General features: G+C 44.2%; 1 protein-coding gene across 6 annotated transcripts in view; it reads left to right on the plus strand.

Moving 5' to 3' along the window:
• Positions 1-14,425, plus strand: part of ZFYVE1 (zinc finger FYVE-type containing 1) — a 118,430-nt gene that overhangs the window by 79,367 nt on the left and 24,638 nt on the right. For all 6 annotated transcript variants that reach the window (XM_029598716.1, XM_029598718.1, XM_029598719.1 and 3 more), the window contains 2 exons: positions 7,342-7,512; positions 12,346-12,526. In XM_029598716.1, the coding sequence (XP_029454576.1) occupies positions 7,342-7,512; positions 12,346-12,526 (352 nt within the window). The remainder of the gene's footprint in view (positions 1-7,341; positions 7,513-12,345; positions 12,527-14,425) is intronic.

Below are 14,425 nucleotides of genomic sequence, written 5' to 3' on the forward strand. Positions count from 1 at the left end.
TCTAAGAAGGAGAATTCAGGAAAGAGAATTAATGCCCTGCTCTCCTGCGGTGATATCAAATGGTCCCTCCCCCAGTTGCGCTTTCCTGAGGTGATTTTCCGTGCCTTGATCCAGTAGCTGGTTTTGCCGGCTACTGGACTTAGCTGTTTGAGCAGCTGAAAGGCAACAGGTGCAGTAAGCAGAGCATGACAGTGACAACACATGTCCTTTCCCCCCACAGCCAGAGCCTGTCTCTGTGCTTGGCCAGGTAAGGCTGAGCTCCAGTAAGTTTAAAAAAAATATATATATACATAGAGACTTAGCAGGAGGTTTTACTGTGCAGGGCTTCCTCCTGTCCTGTTTCTGAACTCTGCATGCCGTTCCAACATTTGTCCCACTCTGTGGGAGGTCGAGGGACATGGGCAGCCTGATGGGTTGATCAGCCTCTATTGGCTAGGCCCTGCTCCAAGGCTTTTCGCTGCGTGCAGTGTTGTAGGCTGCAACAGCTTTGGGCGCTTTCTGAGGCTGTTCTCTACAGGCTTGTTGGTCCGGCGTGTGCGTCTTGCTGTGCGTCCAGTTGTGCGCCCAATTGTTGGGCTCACAGTAAAGCCTTGAATTCTGAGGGCCCATGTTCAGCACTGCCTGTTAGCCACGCGCTTACGTCAGCACCCAAGTGGCTGTGTGCTTAAGTTGGGGTTTTTTTGCGCAGTTTCATTTTGGTCACCTAGGTGTTGGATGCATAGTTTTTGAGTGCATAGTTATGCGCCTATACAAAAAAAACTCATTTGGACGCATGCCTCCATCTGCTGCTCAGTGCATAGTCTAACATTGTGGTGCCTGTGCCTAAGAAGCCTGAGCATGTCTCTCTTTGCGTTCATTGCTTGTCATATTTGGGTGTCTCGGCCAGGAGTGCCCACTGAATTGTTTGGAGGCTCAGGGTGAATTGTCTTCCTCTGATTTCAAAGCCTGGTTCTCCCCAGCTGGATGTGGGTCTGGGTAAAGATATCTCAGGAGGGGCACCTAAATTTGGAATTCCCCTAATTGGTTCTTCAGCAGGGGAAGATAGCTCATTGAGTATTCCTCAGGTATCTCCTAGTCTGGATGCTTCTACTTTTTCCTGGGTAAACGTTTTCCAGGGGTTGCAATCTTTTCTTCAGGCGTAGTTCTCAGTTCTGTCCCATTCTCCTAAAGCAGAGGCACAGTTGGGAACCTTGCCTGGATCTTCTGTTCCATGCCGGAGTACTCTCCCGAGTGACAGTGGCTCCTTGGGCTGAAGATCAGGATGGCTCGGATGATGCCGCTGATCCTGCCTCTCTTGAGGATGTGGAAATTCCCCCCCCCTCCCCCGATTGGAACCGTATAGAACTATGTTGCGTTTTTTTCACAGGGATGAACTGCCGGTCTTGATTTCCCAGACCTTAACCATGTTTGGAGTTCCATGGGCAGATCCCATTTCTGAGCCGAAGAAAAATTCTATTTTGGTTTCCTTGCGTAAAGCCTCCTAATTTTTCCCTGTGATGGAAGCCATTCAAGAATTGATTGATCTTCAGTGGAGCGCCCCAGAGGCTAATTTCAAAGGGGGTTGGATTTTGGAAGGCCTATACTCTCTGGACCCAGTGAAGAGATAGCATTTACGTTTTCCAAAGATAGATGCACTGGTGTGTGCAGTCTCCAAGTAGACCACTATTCCCATGGAAAGAGGAGCAGCTTTGAAGGATGCTTATGATAGAAAGATTGAGACTATCCTTAAGCAGGCATTTGAAGCTATGGCAATGCCCTTGCAGATTGCTTGTTCTTGTTCCTTGGTGGCTCATTCTTGTTTGCTTCTCTCCTAGGAGATGATTAACGTTGGAGTAAATTCTAGGTCAGTTATGGAACCAGCTGCTGCCTTTTTGGCTGATGCTGGTTGTGATTTGTTTCCCACTTCGGCCAGAGGGTGGCTTCGATTGTGGCGGCCAGGCACCAGTTATGGTTGAGAAATTGGTCGGCCGATGCAACCTCCAAGGCTAATCTCACCAAATTGCCTTCACGGATCGCTCTTGCTTGACAGCGAATTGGAGAAACTGGCCAGTAAGTGGGGCGAATCTCCAGTTCCTCGTTTGCCGGAAAAAAAGACAGGTGCAGTGCTCCCTTGTCAGGAGAAGTCATTCTAGAGGATCCAGGTGTTCTTGTCCCTATAGATATGAGTCATTGTTTTTTTTAGAGGACTCAACCCTTTGGTAGGTCTCTGTCCTTTCGCCCCCAACATCCCAGATGAGGCGCAGGCTCGGGTGGTGGCCCCTCCCGACCTTCCCACTGAAGATTTGCTGACCCACTCCCAGGAACAGGAGATAGGGAGTCACCCCTCTCTCTTTTATCAGAGGTGGATCGAGATCATGTCGGATCAGTGGGTCCTGGAGGTGATAAGAGAAGGTTATACAATGGAGTTTCGCAGAATTCTTCAGGATGTATTAATGGCGTCTCCCTGCCACTCCCCGCAGAAGAAGCAGGCAGTGGAGGTTACATTGACAAGGCTCCCCAGTCTAAGAATGTGGTCCCACTGCCCGCGTGTCATGAAAATATGGGACAATATTCCATTACTTCATTGTGCCAAAGAAGGAGAGTTCCTTTCGTCCCATCCTGGTCCTCAAAGGCATCAACCATCATCTGCGAGTGAGGCATTTTCGCATGGAAACATTGTGCTTGGAGATAATGGCTGTGCAGTTGGGGGCATTTCTGACCTTTCTGGATCTGTCTGAGGCGTATCTTCACATTCCCATCTGACTTAGAGCATCAACGCTTCCTGCGGTTCACAGTTCTGGGACATCACTTTCAGATTCAGGTGCTGCCCTTTGGTTTGGCCATAGCTCCCAGAATCTCTTCCAAAGTAATGGTGGTAGTTGCCACAGCATTGAGAGAGGATGGAATCCTGGAACATCTGTATTTGGACGACTGGCTGATTACCACCAAGTGGCTGGAAGAGAGCCTCCCAGTAATTCGCAAGGTGATTTCCCTCGGCTGGGTGGTGAACCTAGCCAAGAGCAGCCTTCAGTCTACTCAGTCGCTGGAATACCTGGGGGTTCAGTTTGACAAGTGGCCAGGCGAGGTGTTCCTGCCAGAAGCTCGAATTTGGATGTTGCTAGCGCAAATCCGTCTGAACACTCTGCGCCCGACTGTATGGTCTTAACTACGGGTCCTTGGCTTAATGGCGGCAACTTTGGAAGTGGTATCATGGGCAAGGGTGCATATGCATCCTCTTCAGCACTTCCTACTGTCTCGCTGGAATCCACAGTCTCAGGACTATTTGGTTTGGCTCCACCTGTTGATGGAGGTCTCCTCCCAACTGCAGTGGTGGCTGCAGGTGGATCATCTTACAGTATGGTCCTTGAGAGAGGGCTCTGTTGCTGAAGCATGGAAATTCCACTGCTGTGATTTCCACCTTGCTTTGAGCACGAAACTTCTCCACATCCTAAGCCTATGTTCTGGTTTAGCAAGTGTTTGAGGCTTGGTGTGAGGAATGAGGGGGGTTTTTTTCAGGATGGGTTGACTAAGGGTTTGGCCCTTAATTCCTTGAAGGTACAGGTGGCAGCTCTTGCTTGTTTTCAAGGTCAGGTGAATGGCGAACCATTGTCAGCCCATCCGGATGTGGCCCGGTTCTTAAAAGGGGTGAAGCATTTTCATCCTCCCTTGTGGTTGCCGGTGCCCTTGTGGAGCCTAGTTAATCTAGTTCTGGATTTTCTGGCGGGTCCCACCTTTCAACCGTTGCGTAGCCTTTCCTTGAGATTACTTTGAAGAATTTCTGAACTGCAGGCCTTGTCTTGCCAGAAACTGTTTCTGCAAGCGACTCCAGGGGTGGTACAGCTGCAGACTGTTCCGTCCTTTTTGCCGAAGGTGCTCTCAAATTTTCATTTGAATCAATTAATTTCCCTGCCAACAATGGACAGGAAGAGAGATGTGGATGAATATCACCTGTTAACGGACCTTGGATGTCAAGTGGCATAACATGAGGTATTTGGAGGTTTCTAAACCTCTCAGGAAGATGTCTGGCTGTTTATATTCCACAGTAAGAGTAAACAGGGTGAGCTGGCATCCTGGGCTACAATTGCCCGCTGGATTAAGGTGGTTATCACGGCTGTGTATGTGGATGCCGAGTGGCCTTTGCCTAGTTAGGTTAGGGCTCGTTCCACTAGGGCTCAGGCAGTATCATGGGCAGAGATTAGATTGTTGTCTCCCATTGAGATTTGTCGAGCTGTGACATGGTCTTCCTTACACACCTTTTCCAGCATTACCACCTGGATGTATAGGCCCGGGAGGACGCAGTCTTCATGCATGTGGTGGTGTTCCGGACCAGGACAGCCTCCTACCCTGTTCAGGAGTAGCTTTGGTACATAAGAACAATAAGAGATGCCATACTGGGTCAGACCAAGGGTCCATCAAGGTCAATTCAAGTTGCAAGTACCCAAACATTAAATAAATCTCAAGCTACTATTGCTTATTAATTAATAGCAGTTTATGGATTTTTCCTCTAGGAACTTATCCAAACCTTTTTTAAACCCAGTTACATTAACTGCTGTAACTACATCCTCTGGCAATGATTTCCAGAGCTTAACTATGCGCTGTGTGAAAGAATTTTCTTTGATTTGTTTTAAATGAGCTACTTGCTAACTTCATGGAGTGTCCCCTAGTCCTTCTATTACATCCCACTGGTGTGGAGTAACCTATCTGAATGCTAAGAGAGGAGAAATTACTACTTACTTGCAGATCGATCCAGTAAAGTGTGGCCGCGTTTACCCCGCTCCTAACTCGCGTTCTACTCACTTTCCGGCCGCGTCAGCCCTTCCTGCGATACACTATCCCCTTTAACCTACTCCTACCGCGTCCTAAAATCCCCAGGCAACCCCTTCCGCACGTGGCATGTATATTGCATGCAAACGATCGAATTAGCTATTCCCTACCATCCAGTAACGTGTGCCCCGACTATCCCTTTTTTACCCTGCCGTTTTGCCGCGCGTTTAACCTGCTAACTTACCGCCTACCCCTACCCCTGCGTTAGAGGCAGAGGTAAGGGTAGGCGGCAAACTTTCCCCCAGCCCCCGCTCTCCTGCCCTGGCCGCGTCCATGGGTGCTGGTCTCCGGGGCAGCCCCAGTCCTCTCCCCTCCTCCCGAAGCAACAAAAGCAAAAAAAATCGAAAAAAAAAGTTGCACGAGAGAGAGGGGAGAGAGGACGGGCAATCCTACGCTCGGGATGGCCAGTCCCTCACCCCTCCTCCCGAGGCAAGGCACGAAAAGCAGCCTTGCTCCGGGAGGAGGGGAGAGAGGACTAGCAGTGTGAAGCGACCAAGCGACTTACTTTTTTTTGCAGCCCTCCGGAGGAGACGGCCATCAGCAGAAACGGATCGTGGCTCCCCTCCCCTGCCTCCCGGCGAAGATGGACGCCTGCACGGGGGAAAGCGGCCCCTGTGCGTGCAATTGGCCGCTCAAGACGTGACGTCACATGCCGTGAATCCAAACGTCGTGACGTCACGTCTTGAGCGGCCAATTGCACGCACAGGGGCCGCTTTCCCCCGTGCAGGCGTCCATCTTCGCCGGGAGCAGCGATCAGTTTCTGCTGATGGCCGTCTCCTCCGGAGGGCTGCAAAAAAAAGTAAGGCTCCCCTCCTCCCGAGGCAAGGCTGCTTTTCGCGCCTTGCCTCGGGAGGAGGGGAGAGGGACTGGCTATCCCAAGCGTAGGATTGCCCGTCCTCTCTCCCCTCGCTCTTGCTACTTTTTTTTTCGCTTTACACTGCCAGTCCTGTCTCCCCTCCTCCCGGAGCAAGGCTGCTTTCGCGCCTTGCTTCGGGAGGAGGGGAGAGGGCTGACATTCACCCGCCCGCTGGCTCCCGCCTCGATGAACTCGCTCCCGCCTCGAACGCGCACCCGCCGGCTCCCACCAGTAAGTTAACTTTTTTTACACTTTTGTTTTTTACACTTTTGTTTTAATTTTCGCCTGCGCCTTGCTTCGGGAGGGGGGGAACCATCCACTTCCTGGTACCTGTCATTTCAAATGTCAGTTGAAATGACATTTGAAATGACAGGTACCAGCGCACCCAGGATACTGTATAGGCGCTGTATTAAGCACCTATACAGTAAAATGGGTTGCGCGGGCCTAACCTTTCGCCTAACGCTTTGCAGACGCGGCTTGCATTTGCAAGCAATTTAAATACAGTATCGAGCGGTATATGAGCAGGACTGTGTGTGCGGGGAACGAGGGAGCGCCTGGCACTGCCGCACTCTTTCTAACGCGGCCTTGCTATATCGACCTGTTGATAATTTATTTTTCTTTAATGAAGACAGGTTAATCCACCTTCCGTCCTTGACTGCTGGCTGCGTTTCCGTGGTTTACTGGTAAGTGTCAGATCCAGTCCCTAGATTAGTGATATTTCATTCTTTTGAGTGCTTGAATGGTTGTCTGTTATTGGTTATGTTCATGTATTGTTTAGTTGTCCACAGTTGGCTTTTGCAGAGAATACTGGCAGGCTGATGTCAGCTTTTCTCGGTTCCATCTGCTGGTAGAGATGCATAACCCACTGGTGTGGATTAACCTGTCTTCATTACAGAAAAAGAAATTATCAGGTAAGTAGTAATTTCTCCTTAAACTTTTTTTTAATTTATGAATTTATTTCATGGAACTCTGCAGTTTGTGCACTAAATATTTGCCGTTTTTAAGGTTTGTTTTTAATAGTTATTTGTACAACAAATCCCTTAACAAGCCCTGAATGTAATGAACTAAAGACTAGCTCCCATATGTAATTCTTATACCTTTATTTATTACAACAGCCAATTCCTGTTTTAGAAAGCCTATCTGACAGGCATTGTTTGTTCCAAATGGCTGCTTGTAGAGAATACTGTAATAGGAGTTTGAAATCGCACACTGATTTCAAGTACCTGTTACTGTTGAGCCTGATAAAATGGGAATGGCTGAAACGTCTTTACAGCTGTAATATAAACAGATTGAAGCATTTAGAGACTGAGCTGTAATTCAGCAGTATGTACCAATCCTTTTTCTTTAATTTGCAAATCTTTGCTACTATACCATAGAGGAAAATAAAACTGATTTAAGATGGGGGTGCATATTTTCCCTTACAGAAATATAATTTGATTAATTTACAGAGATTAAGATAGATGCTTTTAGCCACATGCATGGTTTTCTTCTACTTCTATCCCAGTAGTCTACTTCAGTAGTCTGCGATGATGCTTTAGCAGAGTGGTTGATTGTTGGATTAAGAAAAGATGGGAATTATGTTCTCCATGGTCTCTCTAAATTTCACTTGTAGTGTCACAGCATAGTTTTATATGTTAATGGGAAGCAAGGCCAATAGAGAATTGTAAAATCTTGCATTTTAGACAGATGGGTTTTTGAAAGATAACAACAATGCTGCCCAGCGACTGCTGGATGGAATGAACTTCATGGCACAATCCGTATCTGAGCTGAGTATTGGGCCCACAAAAGCTGTGACATCCTGGCTGACAGACCAGATTGCCCCGGGCTACTGGAGACCAAACTCCCAGATAATGGTAATTACCAGCATTTCCACTTCATATTTAAAATAGATAATTAAACTTTGACTAGTTGTGCATCCTAAATCTGTTTTACTTGTTGTCAAATGCAGTAAAATTAACCCCAGGATATGAAATTCTCACTGGTTTTGAAGTGTCACAGGGAAATACCTGTCTTCAAATGTAAGGTAAAAATTGAGATGGGGAGACAATGACCTGAGTTCTGATCTTTTTGCTACTCATCCCCCATCTGAGAGATTCGTAGTATTTATTATTTTATATTCCAATTAGTATACATACCACTGTATAACATAACTTAGGGCTACAAAATATCTGCCCCAAAGAACTTAAAATCTAAATTTGAGCACAGGGAGGTAAAGTGAGTTATTTAAGGTATCACAGGGATCTACTTACTAAATAGTGTTAAAATCGACCATTAGCGCGGGTATAAACAGACTTTTTTTAACGTTATTATCATTGGGCTTAATTCACAATTAAGCCTTGCATGCGTTATGTGCATAAGTGCATGTTACATGGCTGAAATGCATTGGATATTAAGCTGATTGTTAACCCACAAAAATAAAAGATTTTTGTTTAACATTCCTTTCCATACACCTCTCCTGCCGGCTTAAACTCAAGGGGTTTCCTGCCTTGCTGCCTTCACACCCCCTGCCCCATCCTGAGTCAAACATAATGAACATTTGTGTTCTGCCATGTCGCAGTTTAATATTATTCTCCCACCACCTCATTAGTCTTACCCTTTCCGACATCATCCAAATGAAGAGCAAATCGAGAGGGAGCTTGGCTTCCTACTGCTTTGCTGGCACCAAATTCAAAATGGCTGGCATCAAATTGACCTCTGTCAGGGGCAAGGGGGATTGAACCTATGGTCTCAGATGTTCAAGGTCAGGGGCTTTTGCAGTAAAGTCACAAGGACTCTGAATCAACAAAATCCTCTAATGAATATCAAGTGAAGAAAGGTTAGGGAGACCCACCTCCGGAGCTCCCTATTGGGCCAGCGTTAGGTGTGGCCCAAATGGACAGCTGTATATAAAGTGTTCCAGCCTGCCACACCTTTGCTGGTCCAACAGCTCACTTGGCGTCTATCATGTGGAAGCACTACCAGTTTGTCTGCTGTTTCCTGGTTCTTGTTCTCAGCCTATTCTGATTCCTGCTCTCACCTGGAAGTCCTGGCAGCTGCCTACACCCAAGGGCTCAGCCCATGGGGAACAGCAGCTGCCTTAGCCAGAAGACAGCAGCTCCAGACCACCTGGCCTCTCAAGGTACTCTCCTTGCCTTAGCCATTGTATCTTTCCTCTGTCTTTAGGGGAGCAGGCCATGACAGCTTCTCCCTCTTGCTTGTCTATCTTTGAACAGCATCAGAAGGAGTAGGACTGAGTAGGGAGGATTTATGGTGGGAAGCAACTCCTTTGGTGGGTGGGTGGTGAAGGAGGAGCAGGCCCCTCTCTTTGACTGGGGAAGGTGGGATGGTCTTTGTGTTACCCTTCCTAAGGTAATGCAGAAACTTAACCACAGCATTTTTGCATTATGAAGATCATGTCACTTTATGTGATTTTTATGCTAACCCATTTAAATTATTTGAGCTGCATAGCTTGCATTTGCAGGCTAAGCAGCTCATATATATATATATATATATATATATTTATATATTTATTGATTGATTGCATTGGGCCATATTTTATGTCCATGCTAATGCAGGCACTTAAACATTAAGGTCTGTGTTAGCACTAGTACTGTTTTGGTAAATAGGAACCAAAATCAGTGATGGATAGTTATCAAACCATTGACAAAACTCCAACCTTATTTCTGAACCAACGAAAACAACAATGAATAATATATAGTACGTTAGCTTCTCTGAAAATTACTTCTAATAGTGATAGTACCGAATTTGAACTTCATATAGATGATTTGAACTTCATATAGATGATTTGAACTTCATATGAGTGATTTAGTGACTCTCATAACATCCCGTGGGCTCTTTTGGCATCTCTGCTCTTTATCAAGCCGCAATTGGGATCATCTTTAATCATTGGTCACAAATTCACTTATGTGCTTTTTTTGTTAGATTTTTCTTTTAGATAAAATATTTAAGTTGAGATTACTTCCCTTTTGGGGATCACAGTCCATGGAGGGTACAACCCTTCCAGGAAATTCAGAGTGCAGTTCGACGTGCACGTTTCGCGTCCAATGCTGCTTCAGGAACTCCTCTGACTGTGTATATACCCGGGTATCTTCGGTTACGCTTTAATTTCTGAAAAAGCTAATTATCATCACAAACCATTCTGTTGGGATTGTAGTTGCCTTTCTTGAGCTTCAACATGTACTTACAGCCTCGCGAGCGTGTGTATTGCATCGTCGCGGTTTGGGAGAAATCTCCTGCTAAGCGGCGGCTCTGGAGAACTGCTTTTAAACGCATGCGTGTCATTTGAATTCAGCTGATTATTCACTAGATGATTTAACTCGAATCACCCTGATTTTACTTTATCTGCGCATGCGTTATGATCTAGAGGGGAACCTAAAGTGTATTCAATCAATCAGTCTGCTAAATTACAAATGAGCCCACTATCACACACACTGAGTCCATTCGATTTCGCGATTTAATCCGTGTGGATGAACAGTATTTAATTGAAAAATCCACCGCTGTCCGTGTATTCTCAATTGTTTAATCCGGTCACCACTGTGCCAATGTGCAGGTACATGTTCTAATACTGACCAACTTAGGTCCTTAAAACTATGTTGATGTTCCGCGAAATGAGATACCAGGGGTGCTTCCATCTTCCCCGTTTTCAAACAACTTTTGTGCTCAGTCAATCTAGTTTTTAGCAGACGCTTTGTCATTCCGATGTACATCAGCTCACAAGGGCAAAAAATTACATAAACCACAAAGCTGACCTGACAGGAGACTTTATTCAGCAATGTGGCTTGACGTCCGCCGGGTAGAGCAGTGAAACTTTTAAATGATTTTAGTGCACACAGGCTGCAGCCTGCACATTCAGGCAATTCTAATACAGGAGATGGATGATAGTTACTGGCATGCACAATATGATTTTTTACATTTGGACCCTTGCTATATTTATTTATTTATTTATTATTTATTTCGGATTTTTATATACCGACATTCTCAATACAAGTATCGAATCAGGTCGGTTTACATATAACAAAACTTTCGCACAAATGGCGTTACATGGAACAGCGTTTCTTAACATATAACGTATAACATATAGCATTTAGCATATAACCTATAACATATAGATATTAATAATAAATTAAATTAAATATTACATAGATAATAATAATAGTAACTCGTCAACAGGACGTAGGTAAATATTCGGCATGTTTATAGCGCGAATAAATATCTAGAAAAAAATTAAAGGGTAGACTAAATTGAGATTTGAGGGTGCACAGACCATGTTGATGTGCAAAGTATGCGAGAAATCCATGAGTTAAGGAAGACAGATGAATCAGAGAAGAAGTCTTTAAGGCAATATAGGCAAACTGCTATAGGCAAACCTGATGGGGTCTACAAATATGGGATGTATTTGTTGGAGTATCTTCCAATGTTGACGGATTACCTGACTAATGTCAGCTGATTTCATAGTATGTCTTAAAACCATTGTCTGTCGCGTAGTAGGTTCTATTGGTGTGCCTTTAAGGAATAAATATTACCTATTGGCATACAGGGCACATTTGTATGCTCGCTTAACATCAGGGACTGGATATCCTCTTTGTAAAAAGCGATCTGCCATCTTTCTAGCCTGATTTTTGAAGTCAAGTCTATCTGTACATAGTCGCCGAAGTCTTATGAATTGACCCACCGGAAGATTTCTCTTAAAAGCTGTTGGATGAAAGCTATCGAATTTCAATAAGTTGTTTCTTTCGTTTTTCTTGCGGTAGATGCTGGTATGTAGACGAGTGTCTTGTTTGATAATGAGAATATCTAGATAAGCTATTTGTTGGGGATGATAGTTCACTGTGAATTTTAAGCATGAGTCTATCGCATTTAAGCAATCAAAAAATTCCAGCAAAGTCGATTCTGGACCCTGCCATATCACAAGGACATCATCAATGTACCTCTTCCAGCAAACCATATATTCTTTCCATTGACAATCTTGGATGTATTGGGCTTCAAAGGAGGCTACAAAAATATTTGCTATGTCTCTGGGGCCATGGCCGCTCTCATAAGTGAATTTGTGACCAATGATTAAAGATGATCCCAGTTGCGGCTTGATAAAGAGCAGAGATGCCAAAAGAGCCCGCGGGATGTTATGAGTCACTAAATCACTCATATGAAGTTCAAATCATCTATATGAAGTTCAAATTCGGTACTGACTATCACTATTAGAAGTAATTTTCAGAGAAGCTAACGTACTATATATTATTCATAGTTATCAAACCATGACATTGAGGTGACAGGTCCGTTACAGCGACTTTGCTCCATTTCTAACTCTTGATTTGTTGTTGGTCCCATGATGGCCAGATCTCACTTAAAGGCATATGTCATGGGACAGTATGAAGGGTTGGAAATCTGCACCAAAATTTGTGGGGGATGGGAGGGGGGAAGGATGGGAAGAGAAACAGAGGTCTAGACGAAATGAGAATATTTACCTAAAGGGAGTTAATTATCTTCCTCTGATCTGTAACAAGTGTTTATTTTCAGAAATACCATGGTTGAAAATGGATAAAATAATACCTAAAATAATTTTGTAAGTGTACATCTGGAGGCTCTGCAAGTGTTTTGAGAATAACTTATCAGTTTTTATTATTTGAACTGGGAATTTCAGTTCAGATATGAAAATGACTTATGTGATTTCCTTTTCTTCATTTGTACAGAAATGTAACAAGTGTGGAGTAATCTTTAAAGATAATGATACTAAACATCATTGCCGGGCCTGTGGAGAAGGCTTCTGTGATGGCTGCTCATCCAAGACATGTCCTGTCCCTGAGCGAGGGTGGGGACCTTCACCAGTCCGAGTGTGTGATAGTTGCTATGATCAAAAAGCTTCCCAAACAGGTAATCTTGAGGACACTGTCTTCTGGTGGACATGTAGTGAATGTCTCTAACTCTTCCTTCAAATCAGTGGTCTGGAACAGGTGCACCTGGGAAATCAGTCCAAACTTTTCTTCTTCATTGCATGAATATTTCTAGTGGGAGAGCAGAACTGTTTAACTGCAACCTCTTGTGTCCCTGACCCTGAACACATCCAGCCAGTTGAAAGACAGGTTGACATTTTATGGAAGTGCTTCCCAGTCTTTTCCTAGAGGCACACCTATCTAGTAAAGTTTTCAAGATTGTCTCAATGAATGTACATATGATAGATTTGCATTCAGTGGGTCTCTAATTTATGCAAATCTCGCATACATATTCATTATGGATAGCAGAAAACACGAGAGGTTAGGTGTGCCTCCAGGAGAGGATTGAAAATCTGTTTTCTGGCATGTATCTCTTCAAGTCTATCCATGCTACCCTCTCAGATCAAGATGGCTATTAATTCCTCACTATAATTATTCTTGACATTGTAACTGAAGATTTAGTCTTGCCAATTGGTGCCACAAATCATTTATAAAGAACATGGTCTCCATAATTTTAAGAGAAGAAAATAATTAAGTTATTACTATGATTTGTCTAAGTTTTTCTAGACTATAATGAACATTGATGTGTGCAACTATTACGAAATGTTTGGAAAAATTGTGGTAATAAGCAAATGTAGTTTTTGGATATAATCTGTACATATAAGATGGACTGAATGATTACAGTAAAAAAAAAGTGCTCAAGTTGATGGCAAGATAGCTAAATGAATTCTAAAGTCAGACTGTAGGAAGTATCTGAAAGGTTACAGTTGACATATACTATCACCTTGGAGTAAAAACTGTTTTCAAACACCAGTTTGTTTAAACAGATTGGATGGCTTGATGGCTAATGTCAAGAGTTTGTACTGGTAATGCTGTGGTAACCAGAGGTAAACAAAGCACAGACAAAAGTACATAGCATATACTGAAAATGATAAGCTTCACCTCCCATCCAAGGCACTCACTGCGTCTGTCTTTGGTGGTCTGGCTTTGAGTTTTTGGCATCCCTCTACAATCCACTTGCTGAGGCTCTTTGACTCTTTAGCTCTGTAGTCTTTGAGGAGGAACTTTGGAGGCACAAGTAGCAGAAGCAGTCGCTTAACACAAGAAGAATGCTGGGCAGTAGGTGTTGACTAGCTCAGTTCCATGTGGAGCTTTGAGCAACTTGCCTACTGATGCCTTCTCTGTAGCACTGATATTGAGCATTGAATGTTGAGGGATTGGTGTTGCTACCAAGCACAGTCATAGCCAGCTGATCTTGGTGAGAAAAACCTGTCCAGATCTTTGGTGAGATTAAGGCCTTGAATCTAAGATTGGCACAAGGTCACATGCCATCTCCAGTGTACACTGAGTGACTCTGAACAGTTGTGGATGTACCTTTTAAAGACAGAGGAGATTTTATCTTGACCTCTCCTTGGACCCATTTTCTCCACAAGCAAGAGTAGGTTTCAACTGAAGACCTCTCTTCAGATTTTAATCTGGTAATAATCACGTTCATTTCCCATTAAGTTGTAGGTTAGCCCAAGGCATCTGTGTTTGGTCTCCTCAAGTACCTGTATGGCTCTCAAACTTTGGTGGCAGTGCCTGTACACCTTCTCTATCAAGACATACACATACAAACCCAATACATTATACTCCTGGCTGAATAGAAGGCAGACACAAAGTATTGTATCCAGGCTCCTAAAGGATTCATCTGGCTCCAACAGCTACACTAATTCGGTGGTTGAATTGACCTCCTAAAACATAAGAAATCTAGGATGAATGACTAGGGAGTCAGACATTGAACCATTTTGTGAGAAATTATTTTCAGAATTCTCCCAGGACAAGCAGGATGGTAGTCCTC

This window comes from Rhinatrema bivittatum, chromosome 4 (genome assembly GCF_901001135.1).
Source record: "Rhinatrema bivittatum chromosome 4, aRhiBiv1.1, whole genome shotgun sequence".
NCBI lineage: Eukaryota > Metazoa > Chordata > Amphibia > Gymnophiona > Rhinatrematidae > Rhinatrema > Rhinatrema bivittatum.